Source organism: Muntiacus reevesi, chromosome 4 (assembly GCF_963930625.1).
Source record: "Muntiacus reevesi chromosome 4, mMunRee1.1, whole genome shotgun sequence".
Taxonomy (NCBI): Eukaryota; Metazoa; Chordata; class Mammalia; order Artiodactyla; family Cervidae; genus Muntiacus; species Muntiacus reevesi.
Window position 1 is genome coordinate 157,500,551 of NC_089252.1, and position 16,912 is coordinate 157,517,462.

The 16,912-nt window shown below is 37.2% G+C and overlaps 1 protein-coding gene across 2 annotated transcripts in view; it reads left to right on the forward strand.

Annotated features, from left to right (window-relative positions):
* The window catches only part of CPNE8 (copine 8), a 255,959-nt gene that overhangs the window by 136,082 nt on the left and 102,965 nt on the right, over positions 1 to 16,912 (forward strand). For both annotated transcript variants that reach the window (XM_065934624.1, XM_065934622.1), the window contains exons 9-10: positions 4,933 to 5,037; positions 6,403 to 6,444. In XM_065934624.1, the coding sequence (XP_065790696.1) occupies positions 4,933 to 5,037; positions 6,403 to 6,444 (147 nt within the window). The remainder of the gene's footprint in view (positions 1 to 4,932; positions 5,038 to 6,402; positions 6,445 to 16,912) is intronic.

A 16,912-nucleotide genomic window follows, 5' to 3' on the forward strand; every position in this document is an offset into this window, starting at 1 on the left:
AGGAACATGGATTTTTATTGGTTGCTTTTTATACTACATGGTTTTTTCAATAATATATGGCACTCAAGAAAATTTTTCATTATATTCTAGTAATTTGAATATTTTGCCAGATATGATTAGACTGGTTTCTATGTGATTTGAAAATATATTATAGAGTATACTTTATTTTAATTTTTTATTGCAGTATTATTGATATGTAATATTATGTTACAGGTGTACAATATAATGATTCACAATTTTTAAAGGTTACACTTCATTTATAATTATTATAAAATATTGGCTGTATTCCCTGCATTGTACAACATATTCTTGTAGCTTATTTTATATGAAATAGTTTGTACCTGTTAATACCTTCCAGTATTTCTCCTCCTATGTCCTATCTCCTATCTCCTCACTGATAACCACTAGTTTGTTCTCTGTATCTGTGAGATATTTTGTATCTATATCTGTGCTTCTTTTTATTATGTTCACTAGTTTGTTGTATTTTTTAAATTCCCCATATAAATGATATCATATCGTATTTGTCTCTTTCTGTCTGACTTACTTCACTTAGCATATACCCTCCAAGTCTATCTATGTTGTTGCAAATGGCAAAGTTTTATTTCTCTTTTCATGACTGAGTAGTATTCTGTTTTATAGAGTATAATTTAATACATATGACTTTACCATGAAATACATTTTTATTAGCTTCTGTGATTCGTACTGTATTTTCAATATTAATGAGAAAGTTTAATTGTTAAAATTATGAGCTAAAAAAGGTCCTACTGCCTAGGTGTAAACTGTGATCCTGCTGCTTAATAGCTATGGGACCACAGGCATGTTTTAAATCTCATGTGGGGCTCACTTTCCTCATGTGTAAAATGGGTTAATAATCATAGTTACCTCCCAGGGCTGTTGAGAGTATTAAATGTATTACTACCCCAAAATCATTTAGAGCTTACTTAAGATAAGAATTATGTTAGCTGTTATTATTATTTTATTATATTATGGTATAATGTTTCCTGTTTTCCTTAACTATGCATAATAAAGTAGTAGCTAAAAAGAAAATGTCATTGGGAGATTAAAATTGGCTGTTTTTAAAAAAAGGTAACCTTCTATACTTGTAAATGAAATTATACATGTTAATGTTATATAATAAGTATAAAATAGTACATAAAAATAAAAAGTTTGCTATTTAAAGTGAATATACAGAAATATAAAATGATGCTTTACATAGTGTAGAATTTTTGTTGATGTAGTCACTGGGCAATTATTGATTATTTTTGTTATGGTATCACACTGTTAGATTTTGCATACTTCTTTTGTATTTCAGTGGTAAAAATGTTAGAGTAGCATTTACATCTAAACACTAATTTTACCCATGTGAAAAATATTGGACATTAAAGAAAATAATCATATTTTTCAGTTTTTTGCAGAGTCAAAAATAAAAAACTAAAAAATCACTCAAAATTTCTTGAATAACAAAGTTCATGTTACTCCTGTCTGAACAACCTCTTTCCTGAATTTTCTCTTTTATTCTTACTTCTTTACTTACAAAGGTTATTTGCACAATTATAGAGTTTCAGTCCACCACACATATAATGCCAATGGTAAAAGAATATTACAAAATTTTATTATGCTTGTAAAAAGGTCATTAACTTATTTATTAAATAAAATATGAATATTGAGTGCAACTAATCTAAAAATCTAAAATCATTTAAAAACAACTCAATGTATTTTAATACAGGTAATTCAATAAAAATATTTTTCGTATAACATTATTTGTAATAAATATATACACATACTTATATATATATAGCAGTACTCTTGAATATTAGCGCTGCAGCAGACTCCTGTCAGAGTTTTCACTAGTGACACTAGTGCTGGAGTTATTAGTGAGTTTCTGCTGTCTATATAGCATATCAGTTCAGTTCAGTTCAGTTGCTCAGTCGTTTCCGACTCCTTGCAACCCCACGAACCACAGCACGCCAGGCCTCCCTGTCCATCACCAACTCCCGGAGTCCACCCAAACTCATGTCCATTGAGTCGGTGATGCCATCCAACCATCTCATCCCCTGTCTTCCCCTTCTCCTCCTGCCCTCAATCTTTCCCAGCATCGGGGTCTTTTCAAATGAGTCAGCTCTTCGCATCAGGTGGCCAAAATACTGGGGTTTCAGCTTCAACATCAGTCCTTCCAATGAACACCCAGGACTGATCTCCTTTAGGATGGACTGGTTGGATCTCCTTGCAGTCCAAGGGACTCTCAAGTCTTCTCCAACACCACAGTTCAAAAGCATTGATTCTTCAGCACTCAGCTTTCTTTATAGTCTGACTCTCACATCCATACATAACTACTGGAAAAACCATAGTCTTGACTAGACGGACCTTTGTTGACAAAGTACTGTCTTTGCTTTTTAATATGCTGTCTAGGTTGGTCATAACTTTCCTTCCAGGGAGTAAGCATTTTTTAATTTCATGGCTGCAATCACCATCTACAATCATTTTGGAGCCCCAAAAAGTAAAGTCAGCCACTGTTTCCCCGTCTATTTGCTATGAAGGGATGGGACCAGATGCCATGATCTTAGTTTTCTGAATGTTGAGCTTTAAGCCAATTTTTTCACTCTCCTCTTTCACTTTCATCAAGAGGTTCTTTGGTTCTTCTTCACTTTCTGCCATTAAGTGCTTTACAAATGAGAATGACAGATGACTCCCTAGTTTATAAGCAGCTCATGAAGAAGGTGAGTAGTTTATTAAGAGAAGTTTCAAAGTAATTTTGATTGATCTTTTAGAGTTTTCTCTATCATTTATGTTTTTCTTTTAATGTTTTTTGCCCTGGGTGATTCCTATATTGCTTTGGGTGATTCAACTTTGAGAGCATTTGACATTATACAAACACATATTCTCTTGAGCTCTATCAGTTTAGTAACATGCGTTTCTTTAGATAGGTGAGGCTACTACCAGGAAAAGTGTAGTGCTAAACGCCATAAATCTTAAAGTGAATACATGATCCATTCATATTAAGTTTCTTTTTGATCTCTTAATGAAGAGAGACCCTTTCTTGACTGAAGAGGAAAATGGACTCTGCCATTTCAAAATGGAATTAATTTCTTATAGGGTTTAGTTGCAATATGTTCACCATGGTGTAGTTATATAATACTCTCACGTTCATGACTGTAAGAGGGACCCCTGCATTGAGAACACTGCATGATAAGGGCTTAGTGAAAGTGGAATTTAGGTATTGTTATAACCAAGATCATTTAAAACATTTTATAGTTCATGAACTGCTGCATAAATTTGCATTAGGGAAAAATATTACCAGAACCTGATTGATGTCCGGAGATTAAATGGCTTGGTGGAAACAATACTGGAATTTGAATCAGAAAACTAGTTTAAGGTTTCATGGATTCTACCCCTTATTATATATTCTTTAACTGCTATCTTTCTTCCCTCTAGGAATAATCAACAGCTTAGATAAAAAAAGAACCACATGTTGAATGATCTCTACTATAAATCCATTATGTTAATCTTAAATAAGCCTTTGACCCTCCTCAGAAATCATTCCTTTTTCTTAATCCATCAATGTTCCTCTCTCCAGGCACATAGGCACTTTCCCCCCCTTTCTTATTTGCTGTTTATCTTGTCTCCTATTTAATAAGACAGTGGAAGCAAATGGAGAAATTCCTTAAGATCCCATCACAATATCTACCCCTGTGTTTGGCCTTCCCAAATGCTGTGCAAAATGACTATCCAAGTGCTTCCAAGGCCTACTACTCCATATTGATGCTCTCTATCCCATCCACTTCCATCTACTTCAGGACATTACTCTAGCCTTCTTCCCCTTTCTCTCATACATCACAAATAGTCTTTTCTCTAATATATTTTTCCTTTAGCATACACCTTTGCTGTTCTTAATTTCATCTTGAAAAAAAATTAAAAAGTAACTAAAAACACACCTTTCACTTGACTAATCTTTCCCCTTTAAGTTATCCTCAAGTTCTCTTTTTTCTTATTATAGCTAAACTGCTCAAACATGTTTACACATTCTCCCTGTTTCTCTTCTCTTTCTTAGACTCATTCTAACCAGATTTTTTGTGCCCAGCATTCCAACAAAACTTCTCAAAATTATTGATAACCTTCATGTTTAGTGACCGATAGATACTTTTCACTGTAACAATATGGCACAATTTTTATAGAGATTATTTACAAGGCAGTTTTAGGATGTATTGAATGTTCAGGTCATTTTTAGTAAACTCGTTGCAAAATTACATTAAAAAAATTTTTTTTATATTCATTTATTTTTGGCTGTGCGGGGTCTTTGTTGCTGCATTGTGGGCGTTTTCTAGTTGCGGAGGCCAGGGGCTATTCTCCAGTTGTGGTGTACAGACTTCTCATTGCGGTGGCTTCTCTTGTAGAACCCGGGCTCTAGGGCTTGCGGGCTTCAGTAGTTGCTGCACAGGGCCCAGTAGTTAATAGTTCACAGGCTCCGGAGTGCAGGCCAGTAGCTGTGATGCCTGGGCTTAGTTGGCGCATGGCCATGTGGGATCTTCCCAGACCAGGGATAGAACAGGTGTCCCCTTCATTGCAAGGTGGATTCTTAACCACTGTGCCACCAAGGAAGTCCCTCATTGCTTTATGTTATGATGCTGCTGCTGCTGCTAAGTCACTTCAGTCATGTCTGACCCTGTGTGACCCCATAGATGGCAGCCCACCAGGCTCTTCTGTCCCTGGGATTCTCCAGGCAAGAACACTGGAGTGGGTCGCCATATGTTACAATGAGCTAATCTTTAAAGTTTTGAAACAGCAAATCTCTTTTTATTGACTGATATAATAGTAACATTGGGACAGGCAACCTGTATTCTGCACAAAATATAAAGAAAGAAATGATTACTAAGGCATATATTAGAACTAAATCATGAAAATAACTGGAAAACTTTTTTTTTTTTTTTTTTACAGTTTTACAATCTGTCATAAAACAGAAGTTGTCAAAAACACTCTAAATCCTGTATGGCAAGCATTCAAGATCTCAGTAAGAGCTTTATGTAATGGCGATTATGACAGGTAAAAGAAGTGTCAACTTGTCTGAGAGTTTTAAATACTCACTGTAGATTTCGTATCCAATAATCTAAGGTTAATTTTTTAAATTAAGATGGCTTCTTTGCCAACATAAATGTTTATTTACAAAAGCATAGTTGACTTATTAAGAATTTTTTAAGTAGCATTTTTTACCCACAATGATATGGGCAAGAGGAATAATTTGACTAATTAAAATTTGATTTAACTGAATTTTCAAAAACAAAAATGTGCAAAGTGCTAAAAATATATTGAATATTTGCTTATTTTAACATATTCAAAAGTATCCCATAATTTTTATAGCTTCAAGGTTTTCATTTGGTATTGTTTTTCTAGAAAGGAATAAGTAAATATACAGAAGATGTAAAATTATGATTTTGTATCTTATCAACCCTGTTTACTTCTGAGAATCCTATTTGACATCATTGTTCTCATGGTCACTGAATTATAAAAGTTCTATGGATCTAGAACAGGGAAATTCTGGTGTTTTACAAATAAGTAGGTGATGTGGCCCTGAAGATCTTCCCAAAATATATCTGAAGATTTATTAATATCAAAGTTTTTCCTTTTTCTTATGAAGATGGATTGTAAGATTACTATATAAAAACCCCTTCTCACCCCAAAACATATTTTATCTTACTACTTGTGTACTAGAGAAATGAGAATTTAGTCTACTAACTAAAACCATAGGAAAAACTATCCATTACCAATATGACATTAGATGTTCTTAAAATGTGTTATGCTACTTGCCTGTCACCTTATTCATTTAATAATGTCACAACTTTATTTAATTGGGCTCATTCTTTCTAAGACCGTGATTTGTATAATACAGTTCTAACTATATTGCATAATATAGTTAGCAGCATCAGCATCACCTAATGAAACTTGTAAAAATTCAAGTTCTTGGGCCCACCCTGGAACTACTGAACCAGAAACACTTGGGCATGAGGTCGAGTAGTTCACATTTTTACAAGCTTTCCATGTGATTCTGATCTATGCTGAATTTGAGAAATACCAACTCAATGTCAAAATACGAAGACAATGGTTTTGAAGAGTGAAAAAGTAGCTCTATGCTCCTCATTGAAGAGCTATGTCGAAGTATAAATGGTTTTCCTGTATAATTTCCTACTCTGTTTAAAGAATTTAAAAATCTATGTGATTTTAAAAACCTATTTTAAAGTAAAAATTGAAGACTAGTATTAAAATTAGAAAATCAACTTTATTTTGTAAAACTTGAAAGTATACAATATTTTATCTAAGAAAATCTATAACTTATTTTTAAACTTTCAATCCTATGTTAATTTGATCTTACTAAGTAACTTTACCCTGTGTGTATGTTTTCACCATGGACAGAACCGTTAAAGTAGAGGTGTATGACTGGAATCGAGATGGAAGGTAAGACATTGTTTTTTGTTTTTGCTTTTATAAGTTAATATGCTTTAAGAAGCAAATATACTGAAATGACCACATTTTCACAGTTTAAATATTGAATTGCGTATTTTTGTCTTGTTCTTCTGTTACTAAAATGTTCACTAAAGATTTTAAGAATGAGTGTATTCAATTTGCAAAATAAAATAGAGGTCTTCCTCTATTTTTAATAGTAATAAAAAATATAGTAATTTTAGAAACTACTAAAATTGCTAGTAATACAGTAGAGATTTTCAACTTGGACTTGATTTCTCATTTTGTACAATTTATAGACATCTAGTTTTATAGCCGTAGAGTTGTGATTCTCAAACTTCTGCATCTCATAATCTCTCTGAAGATTTCTATAACCTTTCTGCCCCACATCATCCATGGGAACACATCTGAGCTCCCCTTCCACAAAAAAGGAGCGCATACCTCACAAACAAACAATAAAACAAAACTCTAGAATTATGTCTGCTAATTGCCAATAAAAATAGGTAAGCAGAGTTCTGAAATTATGGGTTCCCTCTGCATAGCGCAACATGTTAATAAGTAAAAGAGAGGAACACACTACTTTTTTTCCTTTAGATATTTTCTCACTATTTCTAATGTTTTAAGTAAGACTGATATTGAAGTGTTTTTTTAATTTATTTATTTTTAATTGAAGGATAATTGCTTTACAATATTGTATTGGTTTCTGCCAAATGTCAATATGAATCAGCCATAGCTAAACCCCTCTCCGTTGAATCTTCCTCCCGCCTCTCTCTCCATCCCACCTCTCTGTTACAAAGCCCTGGTTTCAATTCCCTGAGTCATATAGCAAATTCCCGTTGGCTATCTACTTTACATATAGTAATATATATGTTTCCATGTTACTCTCTCCTTACATCCCATCCTCTCCTTCCACACCCCAGCCCTGTGTCCATAAATCCGTTCTCTATCTTTGGGCCTCCATTACTGCTCTGCATACAGGTTCATCAGTACTGTCTTTCTAGATTCCACATATATTCATCAATATCCAATATTTGTTCTGTCTTTCTGACTTTTTCACTCTGTATGATAGGCTCGAGGTTCATCCACCTCATTAGAACTGACTCAAATGCGTTCCTTTTCAAATGCAGAGTATTTAAGCCCACAGGCTTCCCAGGTGGTGCTAGTGGTAAGGAACCTGCCTGACAATGCAGGAGACATAAGAGATCCAGGTTCGATTCCTGGGTTGGGAAGATCCCTGGAGAGGTCCATGGCAACCCCCAGTATTCTTGCCTGGAGAATCCTGTGAACAGAGGAGCCTGGCAGGCTACAGTTCGTAGGGTCACACAGAGTCAGACTTGACTGAAGTGACACAGCACACTTAAGCCCATTGTTGTGACCTATTGCTCAGAAAAAGAAAAAAAAAAAGAAGGTTCCTTTCAAAATAATACTTCTTATTTACAGTGCACCTGGCCATACAAGAGTTCTGATGGAGATGTATGAGTTTGATGTTATTTTCATGCTTACTAATACACTAATTCTGCAAACCATGGCTCAAGGAGTAAGTTTGACTTTCGATTCCTGTTACTTAAGAAATAGTACATTTCATAAAGTCATAGCTTCCACATTCCATAAAATTATATGGGATACAATGAACATTGGATTGCATGTGTCTTTTTCAATTTTGGTTTCCTCAGGAAAAGGAATTCCTCTTCCTCAATTTTGGCTACCTAGGAGTGGTTTGCTGGGTCACATGGTGGTTTTATTCCTAGTTTTTAAAGGAATACTCCATACATCCATACTGTCTTTCATAGTGCCTGTATCAATTTGCATTCCCACCAACAGTGCAAGAGGGTTCCGTTTTCTCCACATCCTCTCTAGCATTTAGTGTTTGCGAATTTTTTGATGATGGCCATTCTGACCAGTGTGGGGGAATATCTCATTGTAGTTTGGATTTGCATTTCTCTAATAATGAGCAATGTTAAGCATCTTTTCATGTGTTTATTAACCATCTGTGTGTATTCAGAGAAATATCTGTTTAGGTCTTTTTCCCAATTTTGATTAGGCTGTTTGTTTTGAATTGTATGAGCTGCTTATATGTTTGGAGATTAATCCTTTGTCAATTTTTCATTTCCTATTATTTTCTCAGACTATGAGAATTGTCTTTTCATCTTGTTTCCTTTGCTTTGCTGTGCAAAAGCTTTTAAATTTAATTAGTTTCTATTTGTTTATTTTTGTTTTTATTTCCATTACTTTAGGAGGTGGATCATAGAGGATCTTGCTGTGATTTATGTCACAGAATGTTTGCCCTATGCTTTCCCTTAAGAGTTGTATAGTTTCTGGTCTTGCATTTAGGCCATTAATCCGTTTTGAGTTTATCTTTGTGTATAGCATTAGGAAGTGTTCTAATTTACTCTTTTACACATAGCTGTTCACCCAGCAGCACTTATTGAAGAGACTATCTTTGCCCCATTTTATATTCTTGCTCCTTTGTTAAAAAAAGTACCCATAGTTGCATGGGATTTTCTCTGGGTATTCTATCTTGTCCCATTAGCCACTGTTTCTTGTTTTGTGACAGTGCCATGCTATCTTGATGAGTGTAGCTTTGTATTATAGTCTGGATTGCTTTGGCTATTCAGGGTCTTCTGTGTTTCCATATGAATTGTGAGATTCTTTTTGTTCTAGTTCTGTGGAAAATGCCAATAGTAATTTGATAGGGATCACAATGAATCTGGAGATTTCATTTGGTTGTATAGTCATTTTCACAATATTGATTTTTCCAACTAAGGAACATGGACTGTCTCTCCATCTGTTTATGTTCTGTTTGATTTCTGTCATCGGTGTTTTATAACTTTCTGTATACAGATAAAGAGGTTTAAACAGCAACCCCGCCCCAGAAAAAAAAAAAAAACCAGGAAATGAAAGCAAGACAAATGGTAAAAGCAATGTCAACAAACAGGAACAAAACAACAGAACTTACACACACAAACACATATGCACACACATACATACATATACTCAAAAAGAACCCAAATATAGCAAAGAAAACAGCACAGGAGTGTGACCCTAGAAACAATGAAACTGAAAATAAAACCAACTAATTAAAAACAAAACTATCTAAAACACAAAACAGAAAATAAAACCAGAGTGCCAACTATAGAATAAGGCAAAAAACCAACCAAACAAAAATGTTAAAATATCTATATAAAAGCAAAGTTAAATAGAAGTATGTAAATAAAAATCCATATGTATTCAAGAAAAACAAGAAGAAAGCAGAACCAAAAAGAAAACAAACAAACAAACAAAAAACACAAAACAGCAGAAAGGAAAAGTGAAAGTAGAAATATATGAAAGAAACTAAAAGTATGAAAAAAAAAATCTCATGTGCCTAAATAGAAATAATAACAACCACAACAATGAAATATGAAGAGAAACAAAATACTAAAACGAAAGGTAGAAAACATAAACATAGATTCTCAGCGGTCAGCATTCTTGCCCCTTCTGTGAACCATGGCCCACCTCTGCCTCCCTGGGAGGTTCTCCAGTGGTGGGCAGGGCTGCTCTCTGGACCAGCTGTGGGGACAGCTCACACTGTGATTTGGCCTTACTGCCATGCATGCTTGCCTCCATGCCCACAGCTTCCAGAGCTAGAGCATTTTCTTCTGTGGGAACACTCACTGTCCTTTTATATATTTCATAGACACAGAGTCTGCCAAGTTGAGCGTGTGGATTTATTCTGAAGCTTGTGTAGCTGTTGCAAAAGTTTTCCATCCTCTTCCTTAGTCTCTCTACGCCTGGAGCTCAAGTGCGATTTTATCTCTACCTACGCTTGTGTGCCATTCACAGGAGTCTGCTCCTGAGGCTGCCTTGAGTACTTTGGACTGCCCCAGTGAGGATGGGGCATGGAGGCGATGTGGCTTGTTGGATCATAGAGTCCCTTGCAGTACCAGTTCTGTAGGAAAGCTGGTGGCCACAGGCACAGATAGGGTTTTATTAGGAGTCTTCTCTAGCCTCTAACTGCTGGCGTTCAAAGGGCCTCCCTGGCTGATCGTCCCTTATTGCTTGGTGCATCAGGTGTTCAGACAGCAGCCTTCACTGGAGTCCCTCTTTATCGCCCGGCTGGCTGCTGGTGCTGATATTCGCAGGGAGAGAGTCTACGCTGGTGGCTCCACCCCTTCACGTGACTCAGCGGTAGTACTCTGCCTCCGTGGTCACCCAGTTTTCCTCCAAAGGCATTTCTTGCTGTGGATTCCACCCCACTTTCCCTCAGGCCATCTCCTTGCAGTCAACTGCAGTCCATGCCCCTGGGTTGCTCTCTGATCCCCATAGTCCAGCTCCCAGCCACCCTGCTCACTGGTAGGACACTCGCCCTGTTCTGGGGTACCTAGGGCTGAGACACAGATTATCCGTGCGGTTCTCACTCCATTCAGGCTATTACAGATCACCTGCTTCACCGCAGACAGCCTCAAATGCTTCCCTTATGTTGCAACTGATTTCTTGGAATGTGGGAATTTCTCCCGTGCTTTTAGCTCCTCCACCCCTAGCTGCAGGTCCATTCCCTCTTGCTCTCCTCCTCCTTCTCCCTTCTTTCTTTCATTTTACCCAGTTATGTGTGGGTCCATATAATTCTTTCTGGTCAGTGACTCCTACTTGTCTTCAGCCAGTGTTCCATGTTGGATCTGTAGATGTATTCCTGATGCATCAGTGGAGAGAGATGCATTCCACATCTCCATGCTCCTCCCCCATCTTGCTAGGTATTCCTGTCATTTTTAATATTTGTCATAAATACTATATGTGTATCATTATTTAAATTGTATATCTAAGTATATATCTGAGTGCTTTTGATTCCTCTTTTTAAGGAAGAGTATTTGCTTGGTGGATTCCATCTTTTTTTTTTTTTCCTTTTTGACAGTTTGACTTAGTTTTGATCACTGGAAATACATGTTAGTCACATATGTATTTCAAATTTTCTAGTGGCAGCATTAACAAGTGTCAGTGTAAAAAAAAATGTTACAGTTTAGAAGTTGGGAGTTATGTTTTACTTGGTGGGAATTTTTAGGACTTCAAGCCTGAGAAACATCATCGCAAGTAACCCTGAGATAACTACTTCAAGGATATGGAGGAAGAGGAGTAAGTTTATGCTTATGACAAGGGGCAGATAGTTTGAACATCAAGAGATTATTGTTAATTAAGGAAAACCAGACATCTCAAGGAACTTAGCACTTTTCAATGTTTGGGAAGACGCAAGAGTCTAGGCTTACTGAAATCATTCCTTTCATATGCATCTCAGCAATCTGGGCCCAGTGCTCACCATGGGAGTTGGCTGATGGCTGCCAGATAGCAGGTATTGTTCTTCTTGGGCTTAGAAATTCACATTTGGAGGGTGGAAATCCCTGATGGCTGTGACATCCTTGTTTATTGATATGGCAGGAAATAACTCCCTTGCACAGAAGTAAAACTAAACCAGTGAAACTGATGTACACATTAATTTTCTAGTGGCAGCATTAATAAGTAAAGCTCAACCAGTGAAATTGATGTAATAATATATTTAATTTTATATATGCAAAATGTTTTTAGTTATGCAATCATTAATCATTACAGAGAAAATTTTAAATTTTATACTAAGTCTTTGAAATCTGATATGTATTTCATGTTTATGGTACATCTCAATTGACACTGACTACAATTCAAGTGCCCTATAGCAACATCTGGTTGTCAGTTGTCATATTGGATAGCACTCTGTAGAGTGTAATAAAATTATTGACCTGAAACAAATAGCTGCCAAATAGTCCTTGACCAAAGAAGGCTTTATCTATGATTAGTAGAGATTCTCAATTCAGAGGCTGTGACCAGGACAAGTCATCAACAAGTCCCTGCAGGCAAGTGAAGGTGCTGATTCATAGAGAAAGGGAATTGGGAGGGCCATAACAAAGAGTCTGTGGCTTTTGATTGTCTGAGTCCTTGCCAAGAAGGAAGAGGAAGTTTCTGCTGCTTTGCATGTATGTGCATGCTCAGTTGCTTCATTCATGTCCAACTCTGCAACCCCATGGGCTGTCGTCCGCCAGGTTCCTCTCTCCATGAGATTCTCCTGGCAAGAAGACTGGAGTGGGTTGCTAGTTCCTCCTCCAGGGGACATTCCTGACCAAGAGATCCAACACGTATCTCCTACAACTCCTGCATTGGCAGGCAGATTCTTTACCACTGAGCCACCTCACCTCGGAAGCTCTTATACTGTTGGGGCTCTTCTATTGTTGCAGGGTGGGAGAGCTGCCCCTGTTGTTCTCCTTGCTATATTTATTTGAGGTTTCTGGTTTTATAAAGTCCATATACAGTGATATAACTAACTTTGCATCAATTGTCTTATTCTTAAATCAGTTTAATTTTTCTGCATTTGATACAAGTTGAGCGTTTTCCCCTTATAAAGTGGAGAAAAACTGGTCAGACGTATGTATTATTTTATCAATAAGTTTAACCATAGGAAGTGAATAGAGTAATTTGATGCTTCAATCCAGAGAGTATTTCAGTCAAAAATTGAAGTGAAAAATGTGTGATAGTGTTCCATGCTTATATTGTTATATTTGCTAAGGTACATTATATAATTGAAGTGTTAATAATATTCGCTGATTGTTCTATATAGCATCAGACTTTACTTTCACCATGAGACAAGACCACACCTGAACATCATTTCCTCCTTGGCCCAGCCTCTTCATTCTTTCTGGAGGTACTATCCTGCTCTTCCCCAGTAGCATATTGGACACCTACCAACCAGGGGAGCCCATCTTCCACTGTCATAACTTTTACCTTTTCATAGTGTTCATGGGGTTCTTGAGGAAAGAATACTGGAGTGATTTCCAGTTCCCTTCACCAGTGGACCACATTTTGTCAAAACTCTACACTATGACCCATCCATCTTGAGTGACCCTGCAGGGCATGGCTCCTAGTTTCATTGATTTGCACAAGGCGGTGATCCATGAGATCATTTTGGTTACTTTCCTGTGATTGTGGTTTTCATTCTGGAGGCTATGGGATTGTAGTTCTTGCTTCTTCTGGAGATGACAGAGTAGAAGGACATGGGCTCGTCTTCTCCTTCCTGTGAGTGTTTAGAGGTCTCCTGCAGGGGCATGTATCAGCAATGTCCTGCATCAGGGACAAGGGGACTGACAGCTGCAGTCCTGGGAGGTGCATGCTGGCATAAGTCTCTTTGAAGATTGCTTTTAGACCTACCATAAAGCCTATAGACTCTAATATTGTGTAGGAACCTGGAAGGTTAGGTCCATGAATCAAGGAAAGTTGGACGTGGTCAAGCAGGAGATGGGAAGAGTGAACTTCAACATCTTAGGAATCAGTGAACTAAAATGGAAGGGGATGGGAAAATTTAATTAATTTGACCATTTTATCAACTACTGTAAGAATCATTTAGAAGAAATGGAGTATCCCTCAGAGTCAACAAAAGAATCCAAAATGTGGTACTTGGGTGCAGTCTCAAAAACTACAGAATGATCTAGGTTCATTTCCAATGCAAACCATTCAACATCAGAGTAATCCAAGTCCGTGCCCCAATCACTAACACCCAAGAAGCTGAAGTCAGACAGTTCTATGAAGACCTACAAGACCTTCTAGAACTAAAAAAAAAAACAACAAACAAAAAAAAGATGTCCTTTTCATCATAGGGGATTGGAATGCAGAAGTAGGAAGTCAAGAGAACCTGGAGTAACAGGCAAGGTTGGTTTTGGAGTACAAAATGAAGCAGAACAAAGCTAGCAAGTTTTGCCAAGAGAACACACTAGACATAGCAAACATGCTCTTCCAAAAACACAAGAGATGACTCTACACATGGACATCATGAGATGAGCAGTACTGAAATCAGATTGATTGTATCCTATGTAGCTGAAGATAGAGAAAGGAAAATACAGTGAGTAAAATCAAGACCTGGAGCTAACTGTTGCTCAGATCATGAGCTCCTTATTGCAAACTTCAGGCTTTCTTGAATAAAGTAGGTAAAACCACTAGGCCATTCGGATGTGACCTAAATAAAATCCCTTATGATTATACAGTAGAGGTGATGAATAGATTCAAGGTATTAGATCTGATGGAAAGGATTCTTGAAGATCTATGGATCGATGTTTGTAATATTCTACAGGAGGCTGCGGCCAAAAGCATCCCAAAGAAAAAGAAATGCAAGAAGGCAAAGGGGTTATCAGAGGAGGCCTTACTAATAGCTGAGAAAAGAAGTAAAAGGCAAAGAGAAAGGGAAAGATATTCCCAACTGAACGCAGAGTTATGAAGAATAGAAAGGAGAGATAATAAAGCCTTCTTATAAGAATGATGCAAAGAAATAGAGAAAAACAACAGAAAGGACAAGACTAGAGATCTCTTCAAGAAAATTGGTGATACCAAGGGACCATCTCATGCAAAGATAACCACAATAAAGGACAGAAACAGCAAAGACTCACCAGAAGCAGAAGAGATTAAAAGGTGGCAAGAATACACAGAACTAGAAAAAAGGGGGGGAGGGGCTTAGTGGTCTGGATAACCACTCTGGTATGATCACTCACTTAGAGCCAGATATACTGGAATGTGAACTATAGTGGGCATTCAGTTCAGTTCAGTCACTCCGTCATGTCCAACTCTTTGTGACGATGTGGACTGCAACATGGCAGGCTTCCCTGTCCATCACCAACTCCCAGAGCCTTCTCAAGCTCATGTCCATCACATTGGTGATGCCATCCAACCATCTCATCCTCTGTTGTCCCCTTCTCCTCCTGCCTTCAATCTTTCCCAGCATCAGGGAATTTTCTAATGAGTAAGTTCTTTGCATCAGGTGGCCAAGGTATTGGAGTTTCTGCTTCAGCATCATTCCTTCCAATGAATATTCAGAACTGATTTCCTTTAGGTTTGACAGGTTGGATCTCCTTGCAGTCCAAGGCACACTCAAGAGTCTTTGCCAACACCACAGTTCAAAAGCATCAAGCCTTCAGCACTCAACTTTCTTTATAATCCAACTCTCATATCCATACATGACTACTGGAAAAACCATAGCCTTGACTACAGACCTTTGTTGGCAAAGTAATGCTCTGCTTTTTAATATGCTGTCTATGTTGGTCATAGCTTTTCTTCCAAGGAGCAAGCATCTTTTAATTTCATGGCTGCAGTCACCATCTGCTGTGATTTTGGAGCCCCCCAAAAATAAAGTCTCTCAGTGTTTCCATTGCTTAACCATCTATTTGCAATGAAGTGATGGGACCGGATGCCATGATCTTAGTTTTGTGAATGTTGAGTTTTAAGTAATGGGCATTATGAAGCATTACTATGAACAAAGCTAGTGGAAATGATGGAACTCCAGCAAAGCTATTTCAAATCCTAAAAGATGATGCTGTTAATGTGTTCCACTCAATATGCCAGCAAATTTGAAAAACTCAACAGTGGCCACTGAGCTGGAAAGAGTTAGTTTTCATTCCATTTGAAAAGAAATGCAATACCAAAGAATGTTCAAATTATACAGTACAGTTGTGCTTATTTCGATCCTAGGAAGGTAATGCTCAAAAATTTTCAAGCTGGACTTCAACAGTATGTTAATTGAAAACTTCCAGATGTACAAACTGAATTTACTAAGGACAGCAGAAACAGAGATCAAATTGCCAACATCCATGGGATCATAGAAAAAGAAAGGGATTCCCAGAAAAGCATCAGCATCTGCTTCCTTGGTGCTATAGCCTTTGACTTCGTGGATCAAAATAAAGTGTGGAAAATTTTTAAAGAGATGGAAATACCAGATCAGCTTCCTAAAAAACCTGTATGCAGGTCAAGACAGCTAAAACCAAGCATGGAACAACGGACTGGTTCAAAATTGGTAAAGGAGTAAGACAAGGCTGTATACTGTCACCATGTTTATTTAACTTGATGCGGAGCACATCATGAGAAGTGTCGATCTGGATCAAGCACAAGCTGAAATCATGATTGCTTGGTAGAAATATCAACAACCTCAGATATACAGATGATACCACTCTAATGACTAAGTGAAGAGGAACTAAAGAGCCTCTTGTGAAGGTGAAAGATCAGAGTGAAAATCCTGGCTTAAAACTCACATTCAAAAACTAAGTTAACAGCATCCAGATCCATCACTTCTTGGCAAATAAATGGGGGGAAAGTGACAGATTTCATTATCTTGTGCTCCAAAATCACTGTGGATAGTGATGGCAGCCATGAAATTAAAATACACTTGCTCCTTGGAAGAAGAACTATGACACATTTAGACTGTGTATTAAAAATCAGAGACCTCACTTTGCCAACAAAGATCCTATCATCAAAGCTTTGCTTTTTCCAATAGTCATGTACAGCTGTGAGAGCTGGACCATAAAGTAGGCTGATCACTGAAGAAGTGATGCTTTTCAATTGTGATGCTGGAAAAGACTCCTGAAAATCCCTTTGACATCAAGGAGATCAAACCCGTCAATCCTGAAGGAAATCAACCCTGAATTATTTATTG